This window comes from Glycine max, chromosome 8 (genome assembly GCF_000004515.6).
Source record: "Glycine max cultivar Williams 82 chromosome 8, Glycine_max_v4.0, whole genome shotgun sequence".
NCBI classification, from domain to species: Eukaryota; Viridiplantae; Streptophyta; class Magnoliopsida; order Fabales; family Fabaceae; genus Glycine; species Glycine max.
In genome coordinates this window covers 41,761,373-41,773,852 of record NC_038244.2, presented here as the reverse complement: position 1 = coordinate 41,773,852, position 12,480 = coordinate 41,761,373, and the positions used below count along the sequence as shown (strand labels likewise).

The following is a 12,480-nucleotide window of genomic DNA, read 5'->3' as shown; positions in this document are numbered from 1 at the left end:
GCATTAGCAGTATAAAAACTGAATGGCTCACACTATTACACGTTTAGAGTCTCGTTGTTACAGAAATTTAGAGTAAATAGAAACAAAAAATTAGAGACAATAAGATCGAGGATCACGTGTTATTTAGTGTACCTTTGCTGACAAAATGAAGGATACAATTAATATGATAACAATATTTGGGGTCCAAATCTAACAACTTTTCATTGTATGGGTGGAAGTTGAGAGAAATAAAGAGAGATAATAAAAGAATGAAAAGAACACAAAACTCTCAAAGTAGACTCCAAAGTTTAGCACTCATTGTAGATTCAAAAATCTTCCTCTAACTGCAGACGTTAGAGATCAAGAAATTAATACGTCTCAGACCACAAACTCTTGATATCACAATACACACGAAGCTAAAGCTAGCTATAGACTCAAATGGCGGAAATGGCAGTGTCCTTCGCTCGAGACAAATTGCTTTCACTACTAAGCAATGAAGCAAAACTCCTTTGGGACTTGCACACAGAATTTGCAGAAATAAAAACTGAACTGGATTTCATTCAAGCCTTCCTCAAGGATGCAGATAGAAGGGCTGAAGAAGAAGGAGACAGCACTAATGAGGGGATCAGAACATTGGTTAAACAGTTGAGGGAAGCCTCTTTTCGCATAGAAGATGTGATTGATGAGTACTTGATCTTTGTGGAACAACAGCCTGATGCTCTTGGATGTGCAGCTTTATTCTTTGAGTGTGACATTACACACTTCATTGAATATTTGAAACGTCGCCACCATATAGCATCAGAGATTCAGCAGATTAAGTCAGTTGTTGATGGTATCATGCAGAGAGGTAAAAAATATAACTTCCTTAGACAACCTTCTGTAGAACAAGGACAGAGCAGTAATGCAGGTAGCCAAAGTATTCAGTGGCATGACCCTCGAATCGCTTCTCGTTACCTTGATGAAGCTGAAGTTGTTGGCTTTGAAGGCCCAAGAGATGAATTGATTGATTGGTTAGTAGAGGGACCAGCAGAGCGCACTGTCATCTCTGTGGTAGGAATGGGAGGGCTTGGAAAAACCACTCTTGCCAGCAGAGTTTTCAACAACCAAAAGGTGGTTGGACACTTTGATTTCCATGCATGGATCACAGTGTCTCAATCCTACACAGTGGAAGGGATGATGAGAGACTTGTTGAAGAAGTTATGCAAAGAAAAAAGGGAGAATCCTCCTCAAGATATTTCTGAAATGGACCGAGATTCATTGATCGATGAAGTGAGAAACTATTTGCAACAGAAGAGGTATGTTGTCATTTTAGATGATGTATGGAGTGTAGAACTTTGGGGTCAGATTAAAAGCGCCATGTTTGATAATAAAAATGGAAGTAGAATATTAATCACAACTAGGAAGACAGGTGTTGTAGAATCTTGTAAGAACTCTCCCTTTGATAAGGTGCATGAGCTGGAACCTTTATCATCAGAAAAATCTATGGAACTCTTTTATAAAAAGGCATTTCAATTTGATTTCAATGGATGTTGCCCAGACCATCTCCTGAATATATCTTCTGAAATTGTTAAAAAATGCAAGGGCTTACCACTTGCAATTGTGGCTATTGGTGGCCTTTTATCTGGCAAAGAAAAGACTACATTTGAATGGGAGAAAATTAGGCAAAGCCTAAATTCAGAGATGGAGAAAAACCACCATTTAATTGGTATAACAAAGATTTTAGGTTTCAGTTATGATGATTTGCCATACTACCTTAAATCATGCTTATTGTATTTTGGAATATATCCGGAAGACTATAAAGTGAAATCAACAAGACTAATTCGACAATGGGTGGCTGAAGGATTTGTAAAAGATGAAGGAGGAAAAACTTTGGAAGATGTTGCACAACAATATTTAGCAGAGTTGATTGGTAGAAGTTTAGTTCAAGTGTCTTCTGTTACCGTAGATGGAAAAGCCAAGAGTTGTCATGTTCATGACTTATTATGGGATATGATCCTTAGAAAATTTAAGGATTTAAGTTTCTGCCAGCATATTAGTAAAGAAGATGAGTCAATGTCAAGTGGGATGATTCGGCGCTTATCAATAGCAACCAATTCCATTGATTTAGTAGGGAGTACTGAAAGCTCACACATCCGATCACTACTTGTTTTTTCTGGCAAAGAATCAGCATTAACTGATGAATTTGTGCAAAGAATCTCTAAGAAATGCAGGCTATTGAAGGTACTTGATTTTGAAGATGGTCGATTGCCTTTTGTTCCTGAAAATTGGGAAAATCTAGTACACTTGAAGTATTTAAGCTTAAGGCCGTTAGGGATGGAAACTAAAAGTCTTACAAAATTCATTGGTAAGCTCCATAACCTCGAAACGCTGGACGTAAGACATGCAACTTCTATGGAATTGCCAAAGGAAATTTGCAAGCTTACAAGGCTGAGACATCTTTTGGGTGATCATATGAGGTTGTTTCAATTGAAAAATAGTTTTGGAGACATGACATCCCTACAAACACTGCATCAAGTAAACGTAGATCCTGATGAAGAAGAGCTAATTAATGATGATGATGTTGTGGAGTTAATCAGAGAATTGGGAAAGCTGAAGAATTTAAGGAGCTTAGGCTTGACTGGTGTGAAGGAAGGACTAGGAAGTGCTCTATGTTCATCAATAAATCAGATGCAAAACTTGGAGAAACTACATATTCGCTCAGCATCTAATTTTTATGGTTTTTATATGATTGATTTGCCTGTCATTTCATCCCTACCTATGTTGCGGAAACTTAAGCTAGAAGGGAAGTTAAATAAGTTTCCAGAGTGGATTCCACAACTACAAAATCTTGTAAAATTGACTTTGATATGTTCCCACTTAACAGAAGATCCATTGAAATCACTACAGAATATGCCACATTTGTTGTTCCTCCGTATTGGCCCCTTAGCCTATGGAGGTGAAAGTTTGTATTTTAAAGATGGAGGGTTTATGCAATTAAAAGAACTTTATCTCAGGTATTTATCTAACTTGAGTTCCATCATCATCGATAAAGGATCACTGAATTCTTTGGAAACACTACACTTTGAGGGAATAGGTGCACTCAAGACAGTACCTTGTGGCATCCAACACTTAGAAAATCTTCTAGTTCTTCACATACTTGACATGCCATCTGAATTCGAGCAATGCATTGCTCCCGAAGGAGGACCAGAGCACTCAAGTATACAACATGTGCCCCTTGTAAGAATTGCTACCAGTTTTGGAAGAAAACGCATTATTCATCACTCAAAGTCAAGACATTAGAATTCATAAAAAGGTATACCTTTTCTTCCTAATAATATGTGGAATGGGATTCAAATTACATGCACTTAATAATTTTGTCCCCTTGATTTCTTAAATGACAACACCTTCTCTTAATTATTAGGTTTTTTTTAACTTAAGCGTATTTTTTAATTAAAATAATATTAAAAAGATATAAATAATACCTTTATTATTGTTTACAGTTTAGTCACCAAGAAATGGAATTTATTTTCAATTACTGAAATAATATCTATACTTTTGAGTCGTTTTATTTGTTGTCATAAGCTTTGTTTATTTTTATTCTCTCTCTCTCTATATATATATATATTTCCTAGCAAGTTTTTCACTGTCAAAAGTCTGGTTATTGTAATGGTCTCTACTAATATTGTTCTTTGAATTGGCATAGGAAGTGGGGTTCCACTGTTTTGAAATTTAGATTCTCCGTGTTGCCCTTTCAACAATGGCGCTGTATCTTTTGTTTCAGAATTGACTCTTCTTTGGTCCCTGCATCAAACAAAAAAGTGGAATTGTCTTTCATTAACAAAGTCATGTTTATGACAGTTTGTGATGTATAATAATATCTGAACAATGTATCTTTCAAATATTCTGAGATCTTATTTTTTTTATTTGATTTATGTCTTTTGATATTGTTTTATTGTAAATTTTTCTTATTTTATTTTTAAGAATATGCGAATTTTTCTTTCTTTCAACCTATTTGAGTAAATTTATTTAGAAGCAGTTGTAGAAGAAAATAAAAACTTCTTTGTAAGTTAAAATTGACTTAGGTAGAAATTTTCCTTTTAGAAAAGTTATACGAAAGAGTTTCTATAGATTAACTTGTATGTATAAGTTAATTTTAACGAATCCGTAACAATAAACATTGGTGAACCTTTTTGGATTGAGTAATATGGAGTTAACAAAAATTAATTTTGGATTCCTGAATTTGAAAAGGTTCACCAATGATTATGTGTTACAAATTTAGTATTATGGAAAATAGACAACATCTGATCTACAACTTTGCTTTCTTCTTACTTTATATAAAACAAAGATCAGACAATAACTTATAAAATGAAAAGGGTAATGTTGGGAATTTTGATATTAGGGCGGTGCAGAGAGCAATTATCAGATGCAGGAAGTAAACAACCTTTGAGGGCCTATGAGTCTTCCTTTTGGGTCGGTGCAAGAAGCAAATAATGTAGGTGGAAAAAGACTTGTTTTATGTGCCAAAAAACCATTCAATTCTAACGAGGTTGTTGCCATTCATAATTGTATCACTCTGAGGCAGTGAACTGTGAAGAATTCGGGGAAGGAAGCGTAATCCTGTAAATTGAAAGTGGGTGCGTCTTCCTCAATCTTCTTCAATTATTCATTACAAATGCATCATTTTCTGTTTGCAAGATTAACTACTAGAACACTCCATTATAGTGTTCTCTTACACAATGTTACGCCTTTCTTCACTTCACGCACTCTATCTGTATCAAGCACAAATCATCGCAAAGATGGCACCTTTAATGTATTTAGCCTCATCAACTCATGTGGGTTGTCCCCTGAAGTGGCCCTGAAACTCTCCAGAAGGTTGGAATTGAAAAACCCAGATGGGCCAAACGCTGTAATTGAGATTCTCAGGAACTATGGGTTTTCTGATACCCAGCTATGTAGCCTTGTAAAGAAAATCCCTTTGGTGCTTTTGTCAAAACCTGAAAAGACCCTTTTGCCAAAACTCAAGTTCTTCCTTTCTATTGGGTTTTCAACCACTGACCTTCCCAGATTCCTCATTGGAAACACTACATTTTTGGGATTGAGCTTGCACAAAACCATTATCCCCCGTTACCAGATCATCAAGAGTCTAGTTCACAGTGATAAAGAAGTAGTTTCCACTTTGAAGAATGATAGGAGGTACTTTAACCGTTGGATGTCAATCGATGCGGTTCGAAATGTAGGGACTTTGAGACACCTTGGGGTGCCTCAACGTTCCATTTCGTTATTGGTAACCAATTTTCCTAGTGTAACATTTATGGAGCATTCGAGGTTTTTTGAGGCTGTGGAGAAAGTGAAGGTAACTGGGTTTGATCCTTTGAAATCAAATTTTGTATTGGCACTTCAAGTGCTTGCAAAGATGAATGAGGCAATGTGGGAATCCAAATTAATGGTTTTTGAGAAGTGGGGATGGTCCAGAGATATCTGTCTTTTAGTTTTCAAAAAGCATCCCCAATTTATTATGTTGTCAGAAGAGAAGATTATGAAAATATTGAACTTCTTGATGAAAGACATAGGTTTGCCCGTAGAGAACATCGCTGGATGCCCTGAGGTTCTTAAATGCAACCTGGAGAAGACAGTTATGCCTAGATTTGCAGTTGTTGAAATTTTGAAGTCAAGGGGTTTGATAAAGAGAGATTCTAAAATAAGTAGCTTTATCAAGATCAGCGAGAAAATGTTTTTGGAGAAATATGTGATCCGATTTCTAAAAAATGAGCCACTACTACTGGATGCATACAGAGGTCAGAAGTCAAATTGATCATCTGGATATACCTTAATCTTGGAACTTTTTATTGGTTGTACTTGATTGTAGAAATTGACTTTTATTTTTTTGTGATTTTCATTTTACACTTGATAGTTTGTCACTGGTTTTTAGCAATGCCAAATCGCTAGTGTGTTACACCACTTACAGGCTAACTTCAATTCTACTGTCAAGTTGTGGTTATTTTGATTGATTTTCATAGTCAGAGCATATTAAATGAAGATTTCACTTAATCTTGTCATCCAAGGATAATAGTAATGATTTGTCTTGTTCTCTCTGCACTTTAACTATTAACAGAAGAATTTGTTTCAACATATAGGAACAGCCATATTATTAAAGATGTTATCAACAGATGGTTAATCTTTTATTTAGAACTACAGAGGAGACCAATGACCATGCATATTTCCTTGTATTGAGCCTCTTTCAAGTTGTTTTAGCAATCTCTAACCCTGAATTTAAGGCATAATGCTCTACAAGTTTAACTTTTTCTGCTAAATTTTTACATTGATTTGCTAACTTAAGTGTTAAGAGCATCTCCAATGTAAGTTTTTTATATAGGTTTCTTAATTATTTTTTTGTCGTCCCCCGACACTTTTTTTAATTTTCATGGTATCATGTCACTCATAAAAAATTTATACCTAATGTAAGAAATCGCAAGAAATTTTAAAAAATTAATAACAAATAAAAGTTGTCGGAAAAATATGTATAGAGAAGAGTGTTAAAAAATATGTTGTCAGAATTTATGTAATAAAAGAAATAAGTCATATTTGAATAAACTTTCTTATAAATTCTTACAAAATAATAAAAGAAAAAAGTAAAATAAAAATAAACTTCAATTAGCTTAATCAAAAGTTAAAATTGAGTGTTTTACTGTAACTATGTTGTTTCATATCCATTTGGAAGCTTTGGGAAAGCATGCCAACAAAAGGGCTTAACTTAATCATTTTGAAAACTTTCAATGAACTTACTCTTTTTTATTTTATAGATTCAATGAACTTACTCTTAAATTTAAGAACATATGTAATAATAAAAAAAAAGTATGAGCTTTATAGCCAAATAGAATAAAAAAAAAAGAAAAATAAATATATGATCCTTTTCTGTTACCGTACCAATTTTTTTGTATAGTTACAACGTATAATTTTTTTTCAAAACTATGAAAGCTTTTAATAAAGGCTATAACAAATAGTACTAATTTTTTTAGGAGTAAAGTTATATTATTTCATTAACAACGTGTGAAACAATACATGAGCGAATATAATGAAAGACATGATAATTAGTATAAAATCTTGATGTCCTTCAAGATTGTGAGCAACATGAGTAGCTTATTTATTTATAAAACTCACTCTAGAGTTTGGAATTGGTAAAAGAAGATCTCTACAATTATTCAAGATAACTTGAAAACCACTTGAACCCTTAGTACCGACTTGAAAAATGAATTAGGTAGGGAGCATTGGCAGATCCAAGACCCTAAGTTAGTGGGTGTAAATTATAAAAAAACAAAATCAGTGAATTCAATTATATAAATATAAATAAAATAAAATATAAAAATATAAAATTTTATTTACAAATTTAGTGAATTTTAAAAGATGAAGGAGTGCAAATGCACACCCTCAAACCAATGTAGGTCCGCCACTGATAGAGAAGATAACTAAATTTTAAAAAAGACTAATTAATAATTAGGCATAATTAAATATATTCAAGGTCTTTGTAAATATTCAAAGTGTGCAGCCTCCAAGCTGATTTGCTAGCAATTTTCATGGGATAGAACTAGCTTGGAGTCTAGAACTTAGGAACTTTGTTTGTGAATCAGAATCTATGATAGCACTGACTTTTATTTCAGTTTAGAGTCCATTCTCTTCACAGATATGTTCCTCTCTAGTTGGTCTCATAATCAAGGACTTAATTTCAAGACCCCGGTAGATCACATTTCAAGCAATTTCGTGACACATACAGAGAGGACAATTTTTATGCTGATCGTATGATAATAAAAAAAACACCAAAAGAATACACATGTTAAGCTTTCTTATTGGTTTTCTAGAAACCTTGACAAAAACGCATAATTTTGGTTTGGTAGAGGGAAATTATAAGCGATTATGAAACACAATCACTCTTTTGTTTCCTAATTAAGACCAATTAACAATTATAGCTAAATAACATTTTCTAATTCTAGTTTTCATATAATTCATAATCTTGACCACATTAATTAGACCATAAAACATATTAACATAAAGATTTATTCTTTTATTTTTTTTAAGAGAGTTTTATTCTTAAATTTTAATAATGTTCATTTCTTATGATATTTTTCTTTGTCCAGTGTCTAAGATCATGGGTGTGCCCAGACTAGGAGTGTCCTTTCATCGGATTAAAGATTAATATCATTTATCTTTAGTTAATCCAAAAAAAATTATATACAAAAATAATCAAATGAGTTTTATTATGATGATACCAGATATATTTAATATTTTTCTACAAACAAAGTTGTTAGATTTAATCTAAATCATTTTGCATATATTTACTTTAATTATATGCTATGAATAGTTTTTTTAATTTTATAATAATTAATTGTGATAATAAAATTCACATATTAAATTAAATTTGACTCATAAAATGAAACAATAGTTATTAAAAAAAATATTTTCAGTCTTTTAAATTTGGACTAAATTTGCATGTAATTTCCCAAATTTCAAAATGCTTTTTTTTATTCTCTAATTTGAAAATAATCTTCCTTACAACAAAAATTAAAAACAATCTACTTTTAATCTTTACTAGAAAATAAAAAATCACAATTTAGGGACTAAGATTGGACGATGTTCAAGTTTGAATATTAAAAAAAAATTACTTTTAGATTTGAGGGATTAAAAACACCATCAATACTAAATAACTAGACCATAATCTCTTCTAAAAGAAAAATAGACCATAATCTAATAAATATGGAGAAAGCTTAAAGAAACGCTGCCGTGTTGATACTTCGAACTGTCTCTGAGATATTCATTCATAGTGATGATTATTCAAAGTAGAAACACTGTGAGGCACTGAAACTACGAAGAATACGTTGAAGGAAGCATAATCCTTCAAACTCAAAACTGGGTGAGTCAAAATTCATTACCAATGTACCATTTTCTTATTGCTAGATTAACAACTAAGACACCCCATTATGGTGTTCTCTGTCACAATGCAATTCTTTTCTTCAATTCACGTACTCTTTCTGTATCAAACACAAATCACTACAAAGGTGGCACCTTCAATGTATTTAGCCTCATCAACTCATGTGGGTTGTCCCCAGAAAAGGCACAGAAACTCGCCAATAGGTTGAAATTGAAAAACCCTAATGGGCCAAATGCGGTAATTGATATTCTCAGGAACTATGGATTCTCTGAGACTCAGCTATGTAGCCTTGTAAAGCAACGCCCTTTTGTGCTTTTGTCAAAACCTGGAAAGACCCTTTTGCCAAAACTCAAGTTCTTCCATTCTATTGGGTTTTCAACCACTGACCTTCCCAGATTCCTCATTGGAAACATTACATTATTTTATTTTAGCTTGAATAAATCCATTATCCCATGTTATCAGATTATCAAAGGTCTAGTTTGCAGTGATAAGGAAGTAGTTTCCACTTTAAAGCATTATAAGTGGTCCTGTAGCAGTCGAAGGTTAATTAACCATTCAGTTAGAAATGTAGGGGCTTTGAGACAGCTTGGGGTGCCACAACGTTCCGTTTCCTTGTTAGTAACTAATCATCCTGGTGCAACATTTATGAAGCATTCAAGATTTGTTGAGGCTTTGGAGAAAGTGAAGGAAATGGGGTTTGATCCTTTGAAATCAAATTTTGTTATGGCACTTAAATTGTTTGCAACGATAAATGAAGCAACGTGGAAATCAAAATTAGAGGTTCTTGGGAGGTGGGGCTTTTCTAGAGATATCTGTCTTTTGGCTTTCAAAAAGCAACCCCAGTTTATGATGTCGTCGGAAAAGAAGATTATGAAAATGTTGAACTTCTTGGTGAAAGATATGAGTTTGCCCCCAGAAGACATTGCTAGATGCCCTGAAATTCTTGGATGCAACTTGGAGAAGACAGTTATTCCTAGATTTGCAGTTGTTAAAAATTTGAAGTCAAGGGGTTTGATAAAGAGTGATCTGAAAACAAGTTCCTTTATTAAGATAAGTGAGAAAATGTTTTTGGAGAGATATGTGACCCGATTTCAGAGAAATGAGCCACTACTATTGGATGCATACAGAGGTCAGAAGTGAAATTGATCATCTGGATATACTTTAACTTAGTAACTTTTTAATTGGTTGTACTTGATGGAAGAATTTGCTATCTTATTTTGTGATTTTCATTTTATATGCTTGATGGTTTGTGTCACTGATTTTAATGTGCTCTTCCTATTCAGAAAAAACAGCCACAACTCAACAGTAGAATTGAAGATAATCTGTAGTGTAACAAAATATAACTATTGAGCGTAAGAATTTATTTAAACATATGAGAATAGTCATGAACTTAACTTCAAAGATGTCATCAGCAGGCAGGTGGTAGCTAATCTTTTATTTAGGTCTAAACCTAAAGAGACCAAGGACCAAGTACATTTCCATGTAAGGAGCATGTCTCAAGTCATTTTGCCATTCTCCAACTCAGAATTTATGGCATAATGCTCTTCAAGTCTGACATACAGCTCTTTTTGCTTAAATTTCACTTTGTCTTGTTAACATAAGTGTTGGCATTAACCCAGTATTTTTTTTAACTAGCAAAATATAGTAGTATTATATATAATATGAAGATCAATACAGGTGGTACTGTTATATATACAACCTAGCACCATACTTTGCAAAGCTATGGTGAGCTAATACTAGCAATACATCAAGAATTAGGTAACCCGGTATACTATTAGGATTTGAACTTCTGTACTCAATCTACACAATGACAATCTTTATCAATTGTTAGTTTGTTATCTGACAAATGAAATTAGTTTATTTGTAGCTAATGTGATTTTTCCCCTCTTTCATATTCATTTGATAAACAAATATCCTTGTTTTAGCATTTCTTTAATGAGGGTTTGTAAGCTGTACATGCTACTAAAATTGAGTGTATTAACCTTGATTTTCATATATTGTATGTTTTTTTACTAGCATCACACATTGTGAAATTACTATTAATAATTTGTTTCCATCCATATTGATTAAATAAAATCTAGCAAACAATTTTGATTATGACATCCAAAGTGCTTAGTAGCTCAATACTATATAGAAGACTTTTTAGATAAGTTAAAAACAACTTTTTAGATTGTTGTACGGATGTTCTAAATGCTCACGTAATAGAAAGTTATGACTTTTTTATATCGGACAAAAATATGAAAAATTACTTTTTAGATTGATTATTTTTTTATTGATGTAAAAAGTTTAACTTTTTATATCTGTTGTCTTTTATAATCAATCTAAGGATTTTTTTTTTATTAATTATTATATCAGTTAATCAGTCTAAAAAGTCGTTCTAAAATATGTATTTAGCACTAGTGGTTAAGGTTATTGTACTCGAGAGTTTATGTAGACTTACAAAAATTTCTTAAACTTGATTTGTGAACTTGATTCATAAGAGTTTACTTCGTATAAAATATTAACATTATACCTATAAATAACGTATCAACTAAACATTTCAACAAAGTAATAAATCATAAATTTTACAATACTTAATTAATCAAATCTAATAATAAATCACTAATAATAAGCTTGTCAAAGTAAGCCCAAACTCGACGAGCCAACCTAGCTCACCACATGACTAGGTCAGTCAAGCTTTAAAAAGTAAAAGTTTCATAATAATAGTGAAAACTCAACCCAATTCACTTAACCCATGAGTAAGGTTGATTTGAGTCGGCCACCTAATCCACTAAAAATATAATATTATTTTTTTTACAGTAATATTATTATTTACTTAAGGATTATGATAATTATTATTTCATTCTAGCATTTTAGAATTTGAATAATGAAATTTGGAATTAAATGTTCTGTTTCTTCAGTAATTAGTAATTTCAAATATTATGTTGGTTTGACAATTTAATATTTTTTAATTTTAAGACTTTAATATTGTTGAACTATGACTAGTGTTTGAATGATTGAATTTTATTTTAAAACTATGGTTTGTTAAGTCTTTTGAATGGTATTTGAAAAATTTGAATGACCACTTTAATGATAATATTATATATAGATGCTTCAATGGTTATTTATTTGAGACATGGGTCATTTTTCATATTAGTTGTATTTGTATAATTGTGTTTTAATCATTTGAATATTTTTTATGAAAGAATGTTACTCTTTTTTTTTTTTTAAAAAAAGACAGTTTTCAATTTTTTTTTATTACTTCATTTTTAGCAATTGGGTGAGTCAATCCCCCTAACTCACCCCTTGTAGTGGACCAAGTCGGGTTAGTATTTTTGTGACTCGCTTGAAAGTGAGCTAGGTTGGCTTATCTCATATATCTGTCAACCTGTGTGGACCAATCCAACCCATGTGAGTCAGGTTAATCTGTTTTGACAAACCTACACTACTAGATAATAGCTTGTAAAGGTGATAGATCATTTTCGACCATTGAAGGTTTGATGTTGTTAGAGAACAAAGATTTGATGTTATTAGAGTATTGAGGATTCTTCGATTCAAGAACAACACACCAATTAGAGGTATGTTGAATCTTAAATGCACAAAAAATAATCCAAAACAACACC

At 32.3% G+C, this 12,480-nt stretch overlaps 2 protein-coding genes across 2 annotated transcripts; both read left to right on the top strand.

Annotated features, from left to right (window-relative positions):
• The first annotated feature begins 200 nt into the window (after positions 1-200).
• On the top strand, positions 201-3,902 carry LOC100819372 (disease resistance protein RPM1). Its single transcript, XM_003530669.5, has 2 exons — positions 201-3,271; positions 3,662-3,902. Exon 1 carries the CDS (start codon positions 418-420, stop codon positions 3,256-3,258), a length of 2,841 nt encoding a protein of 946 aa, XP_003530717.1. The 5' UTR covers positions 201-417; the 3' UTR covers positions 3,259-3,271; positions 3,662-3,902.
• Positions 3,903-4,224: 322 nt separating this feature from the next.
• Positions 4,225-10,299, top strand: LOC106799612 (uncharacterized). The gene is made up of 3 exons (XM_041017781.1): positions 4,225-5,760; positions 5,870-5,952; positions 8,820-10,299. The coding sequence occupies exons 1-3, from the start codon at positions 4,631-4,633 to the stop codon at positions 10,016-10,018; spliced, it is 2,412 nt and encodes an 803-aa protein (XP_040873715.1). The 5' UTR covers positions 4,225-4,630; the 3' UTR covers positions 10,019-10,299.
• Positions 10,300-12,480: the final 2,181 nt, after the last annotated feature.